We start from the raw sequence: 16,720 nt of genomic DNA, 5'->3' as shown, positions 1-16,720 counted from the left end.
TGTATGTTATATTAGTTCACTACACACAAAGTGAAATATTTCAAGCCTTTATTTGTTTCAATTTTGATGATTATGGATTAAAGACAAAAAACCCAAATCCAGTATTTCACAAAATTAGAATATCATGACAAAGTTCAACATTGTAGGCTCCCTGTGTCTCAAGCTAGTCAGCTAATTATCACAAAACACCTGCAAAGGTTTCCTCAGCCTTTTAACGGTCTCAGTCTGGCTTAGTTCATTAGTAGAATCATGGGGAAGACTGCTGACTTGACGCTTGTGCAGAAGACCATCATTGACAACCTCCATAAGGAGGAAATTGCAATTGCAAAAGAAGCTGGATGCTCACAGAGTGCCGTATCGAAGTATATTAACAGAGTGTTAAGAGGAAGGGAAAAATGTGGCTGGAAAAGGTGCACAAGTGACAGGGATGAGCGTAGCCTTGAGAGGATTGTCAAGCAAGGGCGGGTCAGAAATCTGGGGGAGCTTCATAAGGACTGGACTGAGGCTGGTGTCAGTTCATCAAGAACCACCACATATAGACATCTGCATGACAGCGGCTACAGCTGGAGAATTCACTCCTGAACCAAAAACAACGTCAGAAGCGTCTGTGCTGGGCTGAGGAGAAAAAATACTGGTCTGTTGCCCAGTGGTCCCAAGTCCTGTTTTCAGAGGAAAGCAAATTTTGCATTTCATTTAGAAAATCAAGGTCCCAGAGTCTGGAGGAAGACCAGAGAGGCACCAAAGTCAAGCTGCTTAAAGTCCAGTGTTTAGTTTCCACAGTTAGTGATGGATTGAGCATGTCATCTGCTGCTGTGGGTCCATTGTCTTTTATCAAGTCCACAGTCAACGCAGCTGTCCACCAGGACATTTTAGAGCACTTCATGCTTCCTGCTGCCGACAAACTTTTTGGAGATGATGATTTTATTTTCCAGCAGGATTTGGCCAAAACTACCAGTAGCTGGTTTACTAGCCATGGAATAACTGTCCTTGATTGGCCGGCAAACTGGCCTGACTTAAACCCCATTGAAAATCTATGGGGTATTGTCAAAAGGAAGATGAGGGAACAGAGATCCCGAGATGCAGACGAGCTGAAGACCAATATCAAAGCTCCATCAACTTGGGCTCCATAACACCTCAACTTAGTGCAAAAGGAGGCCCAACAAAGTACTGAGGACATAATACAGTACAGTAACACACTTTTCAGACGGCTAAGGTTTTTTTTGTCTTTAATCATCAAAATTGAAACAAAGGCTTGAAATATTTCACTTTGTGTGTAGTGAACTAATATGACACAAGTTTCACTATTTGAAACAAATTATTGAAATGACTTTCCCTCAATATTCAGTTTTTTGGGCACATACGTGTACATGTGATGTGTTTGCGGTCCTGTCAGCTGTTCCTGGTGTCTGTGGTGTTTCAGGTGGATTGGCCGGTGACCTGTGAGGAGAATCTGGATGAGTCTTCCTCTCATCTCTTCCAGCACTCTGGAGAAATCTACGAAGATCTTAAAGCCAGAGTCCCGTTTCCAAACAGCGATGCTGAATCCCTGAGGAACCACCTGCAGACGCTTGAGACCAGAGTGAAGCTCCAGAACTCCATCTTTACCCAGATGTCTGATTAATTATAAACCTTTAATACGTTTAGTTGAATGTCTCTCTGTCCATCAGTTCTGGATGTTTTGATCATTGTCTCGGCTGTAGAGAAAGGAAAGAGCAGTAGAGCAGCGGCTAGATGGATGATTCTTCAGTTGGATCAGGTATGATAAAGTAGACGTTCCTGAGGTCAGTGTCACAAATCAGAAAGATGTGATGTTCTCACATGATGCGTGTTATTCTCATGAGCACAGTGTTTGTGATGAGATGATGGGCATTAAATCTAAGTGTTTTCTAGAGATGAGCTCAGTCTCCATCTGTGACGATGATTTAAACAGACAGACCTTCACAAAGGTCAGCAGCTCCCTCTTGAGGAGAACACACCTCTGATCCTCATAGGAAACTTGGGTCCAGTTGTCCAAGAAGTTTAATCTGGATCAGAATGATGTGCCAGTTTTTCAAAGCAAAATTTGATTAGATCTTCCTGATCTAGATACAGACTTTCTCAGATTTCCAACTCGGGATTACTAGTGCTCTATGGAGCCTCTAAAGGCACAAAAAAATGAGATGGGGGGGAAATTGCCAATGTTTTGCATTCTAGTTTTGCATTGCATTTACACAAATAACTACTTCTGACTATGGAAGCCCGTAATTGCGACTTTTTATCTCACAATTCTGACTTTTTTCTCACAATTGCATCATATAAACGTGCAATTCTGACTTTTTTTCTTGCGAGTTATAGAGTCAGAATTGCGAGATATAAAGTCCAGTTCTGAGGAGAAAAAAAGAGTGATATGTTCACACAATTGTGAGTTTATATCTTATAATTCTGACTTAATTTCTCAGAATTGCGAATTTATATCATGCAATTGTAATTTTATTTCTCAGAAGTCTGACTTTGTGTCTGACAGTTCAGACTTTTTTCCTCGAAATTGTGAGATATAAACACTTATAAAATCCAGTTCTGAGGAGAAATAAACAATTGATATGTTTATAGGATTGCAAGTTTATATCTCAGAATTCTGACCTTATAACTCGCAATTGCGACTTTATTTCTCAGAGAATTGCAAGTTTATATCTCTTATATCTTTATATTTATAGTTTATATAATTCTGAGGGATTTTTTTTATTAAATATAATATTTTTGTCTGATATTGACAGCTGTTTGGGGATATATTACAAGTTAAAATGTTGTATTTTTTTGGACCAGTTTTAAAGTTTTATTACATTTCTGCTCTTGAAAAATGAATTCACAAAATGTAATTTAATCTTGTGAAAATGTAACAATTCCTTTATAACAGAACATTGCATTTTTTTTGTATTAAATAAATGGCTGCACAACATAGTTTATTTTTTTATCTGTCATAACGTCTTTAACTTTTTATTTGCCACAAAATAGTTTTTCCCTCACTTAATTGAATATTTTAAATATTAGCATCTTGTATAAATAGTTAAAATTTGACATGTATATGCTTGTTTTTGTGCATTCGGGTAGTGAGAATTCTGTGTGTTTAACTTGACTGCGCAGTGCTCCTACAGTCCGCTTTATTTAGTTGAGTGTGTTTTTGATATTGAAATGTGAGCCGGTCCTAATCTTGAGGGATTCGCTCGTATGTGTTCAGTCTCGGTGTTGTTTTAGGCTTTAACGGATTCCATTTGGATTGGAGGCTTTGATAAAGCAGGTCGACGTGTCCGCGGGTCACGCTGCCAGAATCGCCCACGCTTTTGATTTTATTTGGGCTCAGATGTGCTGAACTCATGCGATGTGCTGAAGGCTTTCAAACACACCACCAACAAACAAACACCAGATGAACGTTAGTTCAGGATAACACGCTTTCATAAAAGATCAAACCCACGACATCTTAATGAAATGACAAGCGAGTCTGAGAAAAGATTCACAGACGGTGATGAAGCGCACACGTCTCCTGAGCCAGATGATCCGAATCAGAGCCTTTTATCTGAGAAATGAATAATGTGGTTTTTAGCGTGAGGCCCGTCAGCCGCCGTTTACATTCGGGACATGTTACAAATTATCCGCTAAAACCAACTTTGCGTGACTTGGCAGAGGAACTCACCTACGCTCACTCGCTTTGGGTCAGACTCAGGAGTGTGTGCAAGTCTGAGATGATCCTAAAAACTTCAGGACTTTATAGATTTTACACGAAGGACCTGCTGTAAAACCCTGTGTTAAGATATTATTGTTGCATTTAAATTTTAATCTAAAACTGTAGTTTGGTGTGTTTGACAGACAACATGGAATGTGGAATTGCGAGTTTAAATCCATGCAATTCTGACTTTTTTTTCTCGGAATTGCGAGTTTAAATCCATGCAATTCTGACTTTTTTTCTTGGAATTGCGAGTTTAAATCCATGCAATTCTGACTTTTTTTTTCTCGGAATTGCGAGTTTAAATCCATGCAATTCTGACTTTTTTTCTCGGAATTGCGAGTTTAAATCCATGCAATTCTGACTTTTTTTCTCGGAATTGCGAGTTTAAATCCATGCAATTCTGACTTTTTTTTTCTCGGAATTGCGAGTTTAAATCCATGCAATTCTGACTTTTTTTCTCGGAATTGCGAGTTTAAATCCATGCAATTCTGACTTTTTTTCTCGGAATTGCGAGTTTAAATCCATGCAATTCTGACTTTTTTTTCTCGGAATTGCGAGTTTAAATCCATGCAATTCTGACTTTTTTTCTCGGAATTGCGAGTTTAAATCCATGCAATTCTGACTTTTTTTTCTCGGAATTGCGAGTTTAAATCCATGCAATTCTGACTTTTTTTTTCTCGGAATTGCGAGTTTAAATCCATGCAATTCTGACTTTTTTTCTCGGAATTGCGAGTTTAAATCCATGCAATTCTGACTTTTTTTCTCGGAATTGCGAGTTTAAATCATGCAATTCTGACTTTTTTTTCTCGGAATTGCGAGTTTAAATCCATGCAATTCTGACTTTTTTTCTCGGAATTGCGAGTTTAAATCCATGCAATTCGGACTTTTTTTTCTCGGAATTGCGAGTTTAAATCCATGCAATTCGGACTTTTTTTCTCGGAATTGCGAGTTTAAATCCATGCAATTCTGACTTTTTTTTCTCGGAATTGCGAGTTTAAATCCATGCAATTCTGACTTTTTTTCTTGGAATTGCGAGTTTAAATCCATGCAATTCTGACTTTTTTTTCTCAAAATTGCGAGTTTAAATCATGCAATTCTGACTTTTTTTTTCTCGGAATTGCGAGTTTAAATCCATGCAATTCTGACTTTTTTTTTCTCGGAATTGCGAGTTTAAATCCATGCAATTCTGACTTTTTCTCGGAATTGCGAGTTTAAATCCATGCAATTCTGACTTTTTTTTCTCGGAATTGCGAGTTTAAATCCATGCAATTCTGACTTTTTTTCTTGGAATTGCGAGTTTAAATCCATGCAATTCTGACTTTTTTTCTCGGAATTGCGAGTTTAAATCCATGCAATTCTGACTTTTTTTCTCGGAATTGCGAGTTTAAATCATGCAATTCTGACTTTTTTTTCTCGGAATTGCGAGTTTAAATCCATGCAATTCTGACTTTTTTTCTCGGAATTGCGAGTTTAAATCCATGCAATTCGGACTTTTTTTCTCGGAATTGCGAGTTTAAATCCATGCAATTCTGACTTTTTTTTCTCGGAATTGCGAGTTTAAATCCATGCAATTCTGACTTTTTTTCTTGGAATTGCGAGTTTAAATCCATGCAATTCTGACTTTTTTTTCTCAAAATTGCGAGTTTAAATCATGCAATTCTGACTTTTTTTTTCTCGGAATTGCGAGTTTAAATCCATGCAATTCTGACTTTTTTTTTCTCGGAATTGCGAGTTTAAATCCATGCAATTCTGACCTTTTTTCTCGGAATTGCGAGTTTAAATCCATGCAATTCGGACTTTTTTTTTCTCGGAATTGCGAGTTTAAATCATGCAATTCTGACTTTTTTTTTTCTCGGAATTGCGAGTTTAAATCATGCAATTCTGACTTTTTTTTTCTCGGAATTGCGAGTTTAAATCATGCAATTCTGACTTTTTTTTTCTCGGAATTGCGAGTTTAAATCATGCAATTCTGACTTTTTTTTCTCGGAATTGCGAGTTTAAATCCATGCAATTCTGACTTTTTTTTTCTCGGAATTGCGAGTTTAAATCCATGCAATTCTGACTTTTTTTTTCTCGGAATTGCGAGTTTAAATCCATGCAATTCTGACTTTTTTTTTCTCGGAATTGTGAGTTTAAATCCATGCAATTCGGACTTTTTTTCTCGGAATTGCGAGTTTAAATCCATGCAATTCTGACTTTTTTTCTCGGAATTGCGAGTTTAAATCCATGCAATTCTGACTTTTTTTTTCTCGGAATTGTGAGTTTAAATCCATGCAATTCTGACTTTTTTTTTCTCGGAATTGCGAGTTTAAATCATGCAATTCTGACTTTTTTTTTCTCGGAATTGCAAGTTTAAATCATGCAATTCTGACCTTTTTTTTTCTCGGAATTGCAAGTTTAAATCATGCAATTCTGACCTTTTTTTTTCTCGGAATTGCGAGTTTAAATCCATGCAATTCTGACTTTTTTTTTCTCGGAATTGCGAGTTTAAATCCATGCAATTCTGACCTTTTTTCTCAGAATTGCGAGTTTAAATCCATGCAATTCTGACTTTTTTTTTCTCGGAATTGCGAGTTTAAATCCATGCAATTCTGACTTTTTTTTTCTCGGAATTGCGAGTTTAAATCCATGCAATTCTGACTTTTTTTTTCTCGGAATTGCGAGTTTAAATCCATGCAATTCTGACTTTTTTTTCTCGGAATTGCGAGTTTAAATCATGCAATTTTGACTTTATCCCTCAGAATTGAGTGTTAAAATCATGCAATTCTGACTTTATTGACTTTATATTATATCTCAGAATTCTAAGAAAAAAAGTCAGAATTGTGAGATAAGTCGCAATAACCTTTTGGACAACATGGACGTAATCTGAGATGAGCGTTCTCTCAGTTGTTGAACAGAGAAAACCAGATAAGTGCATGATTCATGAAGCGGATCAGAAGCGTGTTTGCCGTTCTGTATAAACACCCGTCCAGATAAAGGCCTCACCAACAAATCTCACAACACGCCACTCCATAGAAAGGTATATAGCTGTTTATTGAAATGAATCTATAATCATATAAAACCTCAGATTTATAGCAGCAACTTATAAACTCTTGCAAACTCTGTGTGTGTGTTTGCAGCACTGCGTTCATCAACTCAGAGCCAGCGGCACATAAATATCATAAATAACACACAACAACACGTGGACACGATCGCTTTAGAGCGCTTATGAGAAACTAAATAACGTCAAGGTAAAGTTTACCAGAATAAATCCCATTGTCTTGTGTCTCAAGATGAAGGTGGATTGATGAGGAAAAGGAAAATGAAAAAGACAAACACTGTATTAGAATAAACACCATCACTGATGAGTCACGTGGGATTTTTAGAATTAGAATAAATGGCAAACCCAAAGATTGAAAAACTAAATTTGAATAAAATTAAATAAGGGAACTGCTATTATTGTAGAAGTATGGAAGCCCACTGAATAAAAATAAAAAAGCAACTGTGACTTTTTATCTCACAATTGACTTTTTTCTCAGAATTGCATCATATAAACTCGCAATTCTGACTTTTTGTCTCAGAACTGAGATATAAGCACCATTGTGAGATATAAAGTCAGAATTCCTAGATATAAACTCACAATTGTGAGAAATAAACTCAGAATTGCAAGATATAAAGTCAATTTCAGGATATAAACTCACAATTGTGAGAAATAAACTCAGAATTGCAAGATATAAAGTCAATTTCAGGATATAAACTCAGAATTGCAAGATATAAAGTCAATTTCAGGATATAAACTCACAATTGTGAGAAATAAACTCAGAATTGCGAGACATAAAATCAGAATTTCAGGATATAAACTCAGAATTTAGATTTTTTTTCTTGCATTTGCGAGTTAAAATCATGCAATTCTGACTTTTTTTCCTCAGAATTGTGAGATGAACTTGCAATTGCAAGTTATAAAGTCCAGTTCTGAGGAGAAAAAGACTGATATGTTCATAGAATTTCTTACTTTATAACTTGCAACTGCAACTTTTTTCCCAGATTTGTGAGTTAAAATCATGCAATTCTGACTTTATTTCTCAGATTTGAGTTAAAATCATGTAATTGCAACTTTGTTTTCTGAGAATTGCTAATTAAAACCATACAATTCTGACTTAAGTTTTAGATTTGTGAGTTAAAATCATGCAATTGCAACATTATTTCTCAAATGTGTGAGTTACAATCACGCAATTGCGACTTTTTCTCAAAATTACAAGTTCATGAAATTCTGACTTTATAACTCACAATTGTGAGAAAAAAAGTCAGAATTGTGAGATAACGTTTTTATTCAGTGGTGGAAATGGGCTTCCAGATAGAAGTGAGGGCTGCAAATGAGAAGGGAATGTCTCTAAAGGAAAATCAAAAGTGGTCAGCATGAATGTGGAAGGGATGTAGGTGTATTTATACATTATAAATGGATGTATATAAACGGTGTGATATTTCAAGCCGTGTCAGACACACAGAACACACACGGCGCTGCTGTACAGAATGAGAATAATCATCTGTATAAATGCGCTGCAGTGTTTATTTGGTGTTTTCATTCTTATGGGCTCTAACGGTGGTGAAAGTGCCGCAACGGAAACATACACATCTCTATGAAATACAAAAATAGCTTTATCTCAAAACACCGATGAGCATTTCTAACTGTTTGTTTACACCAGTCCGAAACACTTTCCTATACGAACGTGCCTTTTGTCCACTGCTTCTTGTGTGAATCAAGGGTTTTGATGAATCGGACGAGTAAAGCGGAGCAGACGCCGTCTCTGGTGTTTTTTCACGCCAGCTTCTTCTCGTCCTCCCTGCACTTTCGAGGGATGAAGTGAGAAGAGATGCTCTCTTTCCTCGTCTTCTTTCCTCTCAGCGGCCGGCCCTTCTGCGACAGAGAGATGAACATCTCTTTGCCGTTTTTAGTCCATTTGACGGACGAGTACGCCGTGTAGTAGTTCTCTAAAAACACTTCTTTGAAGTTGCAGCTGTCGTTGTAGTCTTTCTGTGTGGGAAAGAAGAACAGATCGTATGGGGCGTCAGAAACGAGATGTATTGTGTTATGTTGTGTACGGTTTGCTGGGTTACCCATCGCATTTGTTATATTTACTCTTAAATGAACGATGAGTGTGTGTTAGCTGGAATCAGATTAACTGGTATTTGTTGTGTGTTTGCAGGACGGATGGCTTTATACTTTGCCCTGTAACATTCCGGTGCGGTTCATGGAAATATAATACTGGCTCTTCAGTCCTTTTATGGCCAACACGCCACCCTCCGAAACCGTCCTGATCTCCAGAACACCTGAAACACACACAGCGGACCGGCCTGAGCGCATCAACGCACAAGACATGGGTGTGTTCATAGCGGACGCTGAACTTCAGAGACAAATTTGCTCTGAAATGTCCTTAGAAATGACTTAATTCTTATTAAGGTCATATATGAACTGGCAGATTTATTATAGTTAACTAAAACTAAAATGTAAACTAACTTTCACTAAAAGTAGCACAGGTATATTTGTAGCAATAGCCAACAGGGTCAAAATAATACATTTTTATTTTATGCCAAAAATCATGAAGTTTCATGAAAATATTTTGTAAACTTCTTACCGTAAATATATGAAAACTTAATTTCTGATTAGTAATATGCAATGCTAAGAACTTCATTTGGAAAACTTTAAAGGCGATTTTCTCAATATTTAGATTTATTTCCACCCTCAAATTCCAGATTTTGAAATAGTTGTCTCTAAATATTGTCCTATCCTAACAAACCATACATCAGTGCAAACTTATTCATTCTTTCAGATGGTGTTTAAATCTCAATTTCAAAAAATTACTCTTATGACTGGTTTTGTGGTCCAGGGTCACACAAAAGAAAACTGTAAACTTTGTAAAAGTGAATCAAAACTATATTGACACATTTAGCAACCAATAAAAATGACAAAAATTACTAAAACTTTAACTAAAATGAACAAAAATCTAATTCAAAACAATGGTACACTGCAAAAAAGGCTTATCTTAGTATTTTTGTCTTATTTTCACTCAAAATATTAAAAGAAGTTTCTTAGATAAGAATTTTCAAGTTAAGAAACATTTACTAGATACGCAAAATGACATGAGATAAAAACTAAATAAAGTGCAGTTTGCTTAAAAAAAAGGTCAAATGATCTGCCAGTGGGGTAAGTAAAAAGATTTTTTTCCAGGGTGAAAAACTAAAAACAAGACAAGATCTTAATTTTAAGAGATCTAAATGTTTAATTTTTTGTAGATATTTTGACTAAACACAAGACAAAAATACTAAGATAAGCCTTTTTTGTAATGTAGTATTTAAATAACATCAAATTCTTAGTCTGTAGTAATTATTACTTTATTTGACAGTGTTTGGGAGCTTATGGGGTTTAAAGATAATGTGTGCCATTTTTGGCCTGTTAAAATACTTCTGCTGTATTGCAGTGAAATTATTGTTGCAATTTTTTTTAATGGTGCAAAAATACACACTTGACAGAAATGGATCAAAATCCATTCCTACGTCGCCAAATCTCAGTATGAGACTGTTTAATTACGATCTGCAGCGAGTTAAAGCTCCAGTTGCACAGATATTTGACAGCTGAAGCGTCTGTTTGTTGTGTTTGGATGAGAAGCGGACACGGCTCTTGTCGTTTGGAGCTGCGTGTGTGCGTCTCTGGAAGTGTTTGCTTCACATGTGAGCAGCTCCAGCGGTATAATAAGCTGCTGTCACGGCACAACTCTGACAGACCCTCAGAACGCGTCTGCTTTCCTCTCCTGCGGCGCTGGCCGCCCCTCTCTGACCCTCACTGCATGTCTCGCATGCGCTCCGTGCGTGCAGTTGTCGGCCACATCTGGCTGTATCCATTTTTCTTCTTTTCAGCGCCAGCTGACGTAATCATGTTCCCTCCAGAGCAGAGACTCACGCCGTCACGCCAACACAACATCTTTTCGTGAGTAGTAACCGTACGTGTTTGGGCCTGATGTTATATACGTGATCATTAAAGTCAATAATCAATTATTTGAATATTTATTTGATCAGTTTAATAACTCACTATGTGTCCATGCACAACACATCAGCCTCCAGTCTCATTTTTTTGTTGTTGTTTTGACGCCCTCCACACAAACTAGATTGCAATCACTGAACTGCACCTCCGTTCTGACCACATCTGATAACTAAGTCCTACAACCAAGCGCTATAAATATGCCTGCAAACACCTGTTTCTCTTTACGCCTGTCACTCCTCGTCAAACTGCCACGCGACCTGCTCTCAATCCCACAGGAAATCTGACCAGACGATTCCTTCGCCCTCACATTCAGTGGGAAAACATGCTCTACTAGAACTTAATGCTGATGATACACTGGGTAACTTTTTGAGCACTGTTGCCGGGCAACTTTGACAAATGTTGCGGTCAACGAGCAGCCAGGTGTGATACAGAGCCCACAACTGATCTAAACGATCCAGATAGAGGTGTGTTACCCATTCTCAATGGGAAAGTGCCCAAGCAACATTGCTCAAAAAAAGTTGCCCGTTAAAATTGCCCCTTGTATCATCATCAACTAAACATGAACTTTAGATACAGGTCAAAAATAAATGTACATTCAGTTGAAACTATCATGCAACTTCAGTATTTTCAAATATTCAAATAAGCATCATCTAACGTCTGTCACCCAGTGCTATTATCCTCGACAGAGACATGAAGACCTCAGATGCGTCAGAAGTGAGTGCAGCTCTTACTGTAGCAGTTGTTGGGATCCTGCGTCCCGTTGATGTTCCCGTACTCGTCGATCATCAGAAACCACTGCGTGCGACTGTAGAGGCGTCGGATCCGAACGTCCCCTCCTTCCATGTAGTCGTAGTTCCTGATGTGGCGCTCGTGTTTGGAGCAGTCGGTCACAGACGCGGCCCGCTCTCCATGGCACGCGCACACACGGCTGACCAGCAGCACCAGCCACAGTCCACACGCAAACTTAGGCAGTTTCCATTGCAGCGTCCATCTGCGCATTATACTGCGTTTCTCAAAGAGTTCATGATCCACATACTGAAGGCAAAACTCGGGTTGGATCTTCAAGCTTCTGGTACGATCCTCAGACCTCCTGCTGCAGCAGCAGAATCTCCTCAGAGCTGGCGTTTCTGCTGTTAGTGACACAAATCAACAAACAGACGCTTCACACTGTCCATTCCTGATGAAGATACAGGAGACAGGTCAGTTCCACAATCATCAATAGAAAACATGTATCAAACAGATTCTACAAATATATAGACTTATATAATACTGCTTTATAGAAAACATAGTAATGATGTAAGACACACAAAGGATTCCTGAATTTAACTGAACACTGATATTTACTCAGAATTCACTGCAAGACGTTTGATTATCAAATGACAGATTTTGGAACTGAGGCTGAAGAGAATGACAAATACTTGGAATTGTCCGAGTTGGCATAGCACACGATTCTGTAATATTCAATTATATCTCAATATTCCTCTGTTGCTGCTTAAAATGTCTCAGTGTTGCTCTATCACTATTCTTAATTTCTCAGTGTTGCTCTGCCATTACTTCAAATGTCTCCATGTTGCTACTTTTAATTTCTTAGTGTTGCTCTATCACTACTTTAAATTTCTCAGTGTCATTCTATCACTATTCTCAATTTTCTCAGTGTCACTCTGTTGCTACATTTAATGTCTCAAAGTTGCTCTATTGCCACTTTAAATGTCTCAGTGTTACTCTGTTGCTACATTTAATGTCTCAGTGTCGCTCTATCTCTACTTTTAATTTATCAATGTTGCTTTGTCGCTTCTTCAAATATCCCATTGTCACTGTATCACCACTTTTAATTTCTCAGTGTCGCTTTTTCGGCACACGTAATTTCTCAGTGTTGCTCTATTGCCACTTTAAATGTCTCGGTGTCACTCTATCTCTGCTGTTAATTTCTCAATGTTGCTCTGTCGCTACTTCATATGTCTCAGTGTCATTCTATTTCTACATCAAATCTCAGTGTCGCTCTATCACTACTCTTAATTTTTCAATGTTGCTCTGTCGGCACTTTAAATATCCCAGTGTTGCTCTGGTGCAACTTCAAATGTCTCAGTATCACTCTATTGCTGCTTTAAATGTCTTAATGTCACTCTATTGCTACTTTAATTGCCTTAATATTTCTCTATCTCTACCTCAGGTGTCTCAATATTGCTCTATCACTACTTTAAATGTCTTAGTGTCACTCCATCGCTACTTTAATTGCATCAGTGTCTCTCTATCACTCTTTCAGATGTCTCAGTATCGCTCTGTTGCTACCTCAAATGTCTCAATATCACTATTGTTACTTCAAATGTCTCAGTTTGCTCTGTCACTACTTTAAAATGTCTCAGTGTCACTCTTGTCACTAGTTTGAATGGCTCAATGTCGCTCTGTCACCACCTCAAATGTCTCAATATCACTCTGTCTACTTCAAATGTCTCAGTATTGCTCTATCTCCACTTTACATGTCTCAGTGTCACACTAGCACTACTTTAAATATTTCAGTATAGCTTCAGTATTTCTGCTTTAAATGTCTCAGTATTGCTCTATCACATCTTTAAACGTCTCAGTGTTGCTCTTTCTCTCATTTAAATGTCATAGTATCACTGTTTCTACTCTAAATGTTTCAGTATCACACTATTGTTGGCTAAATGTTTCACTATTGCTCCATTTCTGTTCTAAGGGTCCAAGTCTTGCTCTACTGCTACTTTAAATGTCAGTAGTATATTTGTCTCTGTTTCACTCTGTCTCTCCGTCTGTTTTCTGTCAAATGTTAGGATAATTCCTTTTAAAAACATATTTGAAAGCAGCTTACCTCTGCTTCCAGGATGAGCGCTTCAGTCCCGACGATTCCAGAGAAACTTCCACTGTGACGGAGAGAGAGAGTTTGGGGGCAGCCCGTCTGCGCTGTGCATCTTCTCGTGTTGCTGAACGCTGTGCGATCTCAGATAAAAGCCTCCTGCTGACCTCACTTCTCTGCAATTACGTCTCAGCCACTCAGCTGTCAGTGGGATGCTGGCGCGAGAGAACGAGAGAAAGAGAGAGAGCGAGAATGGGCCGTTTCTGCTGGCCAGGCCTCGGGTGGACGAGAGAGGGAGCCGTAAACAAGAGCGGCGGCCGTTTTCTCTCTCTCTCTCTCTCTCTCTCTGAGGTATGTGGGACGAATCCTGCGAGATCTGCACGCAGACTCTTAAGAAACCGTTGTTGCATCGACGCCCACCGCTTCAACATTTATGAAAAATCACATGCCGTCAGATGGAGGATTTCTCAAGACCCCGCAGTGATCCGAAGGGTCTCGTCTGTCATTTGTTGGTGTGGCACAGACAGACATCAAAGCCAGAGTCGAATTCAAAGGCTGATAGTGAATCTAAGAGGGTCATAAATCTAACGAGGCGGGCCGCAATTGAGAAAAAGCTAAACAGAGGGCCGTTCACTGCTGGAGTGGTTCATCTCTGCAGAATGTCAAGCACTCTTTCACTTTTCCTGTTTGTATTTAGGCAAATTTACAGTTTTACACACCTGGCCTCCGCGGCTCCCAGCACATCAAACGTTCCCAGCGCTCCAGCCCCGAGGGAAGCGTCGCGTACGGCCGACAGACACGCAGACCTCTGCTTTGCTCTTTCATTTCCCAAACGATCGCTCGTAAAACGGCCGATCTGAAAGCTCACGGTCATTTGCAAACGCAGAAGCCGTGCGCTTCCCTTCACCTTAAATACATAATGAAGTTTTACAAGAGCACGCGATCCGAGGATGTTTGTGATTCTGTACGGGAAGACCATCAAACGCAGATGTGTTTCTGCGATCCTGAGCTTCTGCGTATGAACGTTAAAATGGTTTATTGTGCAAAAGAAAGTTGAATCCTTCTTTACGGCCAATATTACACCGCATAAAACACAATCAGCATAAATCGAGCGCAGGTCATAAATGTCGTCTGGGTCGTGTTTACTGTTTGTTTGTGAGTTGATTGGATTTTTAGCATCTGCTGAAGGATTAAATGTAAATGTGGTTGTGTTTTATTATAAGTCTAACATTCACCCAGCGGTTTAATTGTTTTACCACAATGATTTTTGACAGTGCTTCTCTTAACGAGTTTCATCCTCACATAAACACGTTCCTCTCACAGAACGTCCTGGAGACTCAGTGGACTGTAAAGTACTGTTGGTTCCCGCTCGCTACGTGTTTACAGTCCCGGCGGTCATTTGAGTTTATTGCTGAAATGGTAGAGCGAGGAACACATCAAAGAGGAGAGAGAGATGTCTGTGAACTTTAGACGACTCTCTCAGCTCTCCTGCCGCTTTAATTGCACCTGAATCCAAACCAACATGCAATCCTGCACCGCGTCACATCGCGGCTGTTTACTCTGGGCTTACGCAGAATAACACCGGCGTATAATATCAATAAACACGGGAACGTATGTGAGGCCGATGAAAGCGCGAGCTTGTTTTGTCTGAAGGATGGCGTTTGGCTCTCACCTGCTCCCCGGGTTTAAGGTCAGTCTATTCTGAGGCGCGGGTGATGTTGGGGTTAAGCCGCTGCTTTCTACATTCCCTCGTAATTAGTGAGCTCATGGGATCGCGGCTGTTATCGGTGGGCTGCTCTTTAAATAGCTGCGGTTTGAGTTGCTCAAGTCTTTGGATGGACACAGAGGAGAGGAAAAAATGGAAAATCTGTGGTAAAAGCACAGAACGTTTTATCAACTCAAATGTCAATGTTTCATTGATGTTTCGTTTAATTGTAGAAGCCGACTAGGGTTGCTAATATCCTTTCTATTCTGACACCATCTTCAGATTGGGGGTCTGTGGTGACCCAAAGAACCATATGGTTTGACCTCTGGTGAACTGATTAGGCCGGGTCTGACTAGTCTCTGGACCAATGAACTCACTAGCACCACCAACTGCTGAAAGTTTACACTTCTGCTTTAAGAACTGGTTTTTCTTTTTTCGAATTGTCTTAAGTAGCACAGGTATATTTGTAGCAATTGCCAAAAATACATTGTATGGGTTAAAATTATTAATTTTATGCCAAAAATCATTAGGATATTAAGTAAAGATCATGTTTCATGAAGATATTTTGTAAATTTTCTATTGTAAATATATCAAAAATTAATTTTGATCAGTAATATGCATTGCTAAGAACTTCATTTGAACAACTTTAAAGGCGATTTTCTCAATATTTAGATTTTTTGCACCCTCAGATTCCAGATTTTCAAATAGCTTTCAGCTCTCAATTTTAAGAAATGGATCCTTATAACAGGGTCACATATTTCAGTTTTTCTAGTTAAAATTTTACATTTATTTCAATGTTACAGTTTCTGTGTTAAATTTACTAGCAATTTCTGAGTGCAAATTCTTTCTTGCCATTTTTCTCACAGTAGGGCTGGGTTGAAATGATTGATTTCTTAAATTGATTTGAATTTATCTTTATTTTTGACGAACCAATATTAATTCTTAAATTCCAAGAAACAATCTATGTAATGTACCAACTGACAGGGTTTATTGTTTACAGCTTTAGTTGGGAGAAGGACTGCCTATATATCCGAATTAATCGTTATCGAATCTAACTGAATCAAGAAATTGGAAAAATTGGAAAATGAAAACCAAAATTGGATCAAATTGCAAGCTTGTGAATCAAATTTGAGTCGTGAAGTTGTTTCAATACCCAGCTCTAGTGGATGGTGTTATAGATTTTCACTTTAACTCACTTATTCTCTTTTACAGTCTTTTACAGAAAGAAGTCATTATAGCCAAAAAATACATTGTATGGGTCAAAATGATCGATTTTATGCCAATATTTAGGATATTAAGTAAAGATCATGTTCCATGAAGATACTTTGTAAATTTCCTACTGTAAATATACCAAAACTTCATTTTTGATTAGTAATATGCATTGCTAAGAACTTCATTTGAACAACTTTAAAAGTGATTTTCTCAATATTTAGATTTATTTTGCACCCTCGGATTGCAGATTATCAAATAGTTGTATCTCCGCCAAAT

At 38.3% G+C, this 16,720-nt stretch overlaps 1 protein-coding gene across 1 annotated transcript; it reads right to left on the bottom strand.

Moving 5' to 3' along the window:
- Positions 1–8,226: 8,226 nt before the first annotated feature.
- On the bottom strand, positions 8,227–14,219 carry LOC141345638 (fibroblast growth factor 7-like). Its single transcript, XM_073850522.1, has 4 exons — positions 13,543–14,219; positions 11,447–11,892; positions 8,901–9,007; positions 8,227–8,711 (listed from the first exon to the last, which is right to left on the bottom strand). The coding sequence occupies exons 2-4, from the start codon at positions 11,712–11,714 to the stop codon at positions 8,496–8,498; spliced, it is 591 nt and encodes a 196-aa protein (XP_073706623.1). The 5' UTR covers positions 11,715–11,892; positions 13,543–14,219; the 3' UTR covers positions 8,227–8,495.
- Positions 14,220–16,720: the final 2,501 nt, after the last annotated feature.

Source organism: Garra rufa, chromosome 11 (assembly GCF_049309525.1).
Source record: "Garra rufa chromosome 11, GarRuf1.0, whole genome shotgun sequence".
In the NCBI taxonomy this organism is placed as follows: domain Eukaryota; kingdom Metazoa; phylum Chordata; class Actinopteri; order Cypriniformes; family Cyprinidae; genus Garra; species Garra rufa.
This window is presented reverse-complemented; position numbering and strand designations above follow the sequence as displayed.

Coding starts and splice junctions, on each gene's coding strand:
- LOC141345638 (XM_073850522.1), bottom strand. CDS start 11,714: ATGCGCAGATGGACGCTGCAATGGAAACTGCCTAAGTTTGCGTGTGGA. Junction 9,008..11,446: donor GGATCCCAACAACTGCTACA/GTAAGAGCTGCA, acceptor TGTGTGTTTCAG/GTGTTCTGGAGATCAGGACG. Junction 8,712..8,900: donor CCGGAATGTTACAGGGCAAA/GTATAAAGCCAT, acceptor TTTCCCACACAG/AAAGACTACAACGACAGCTG.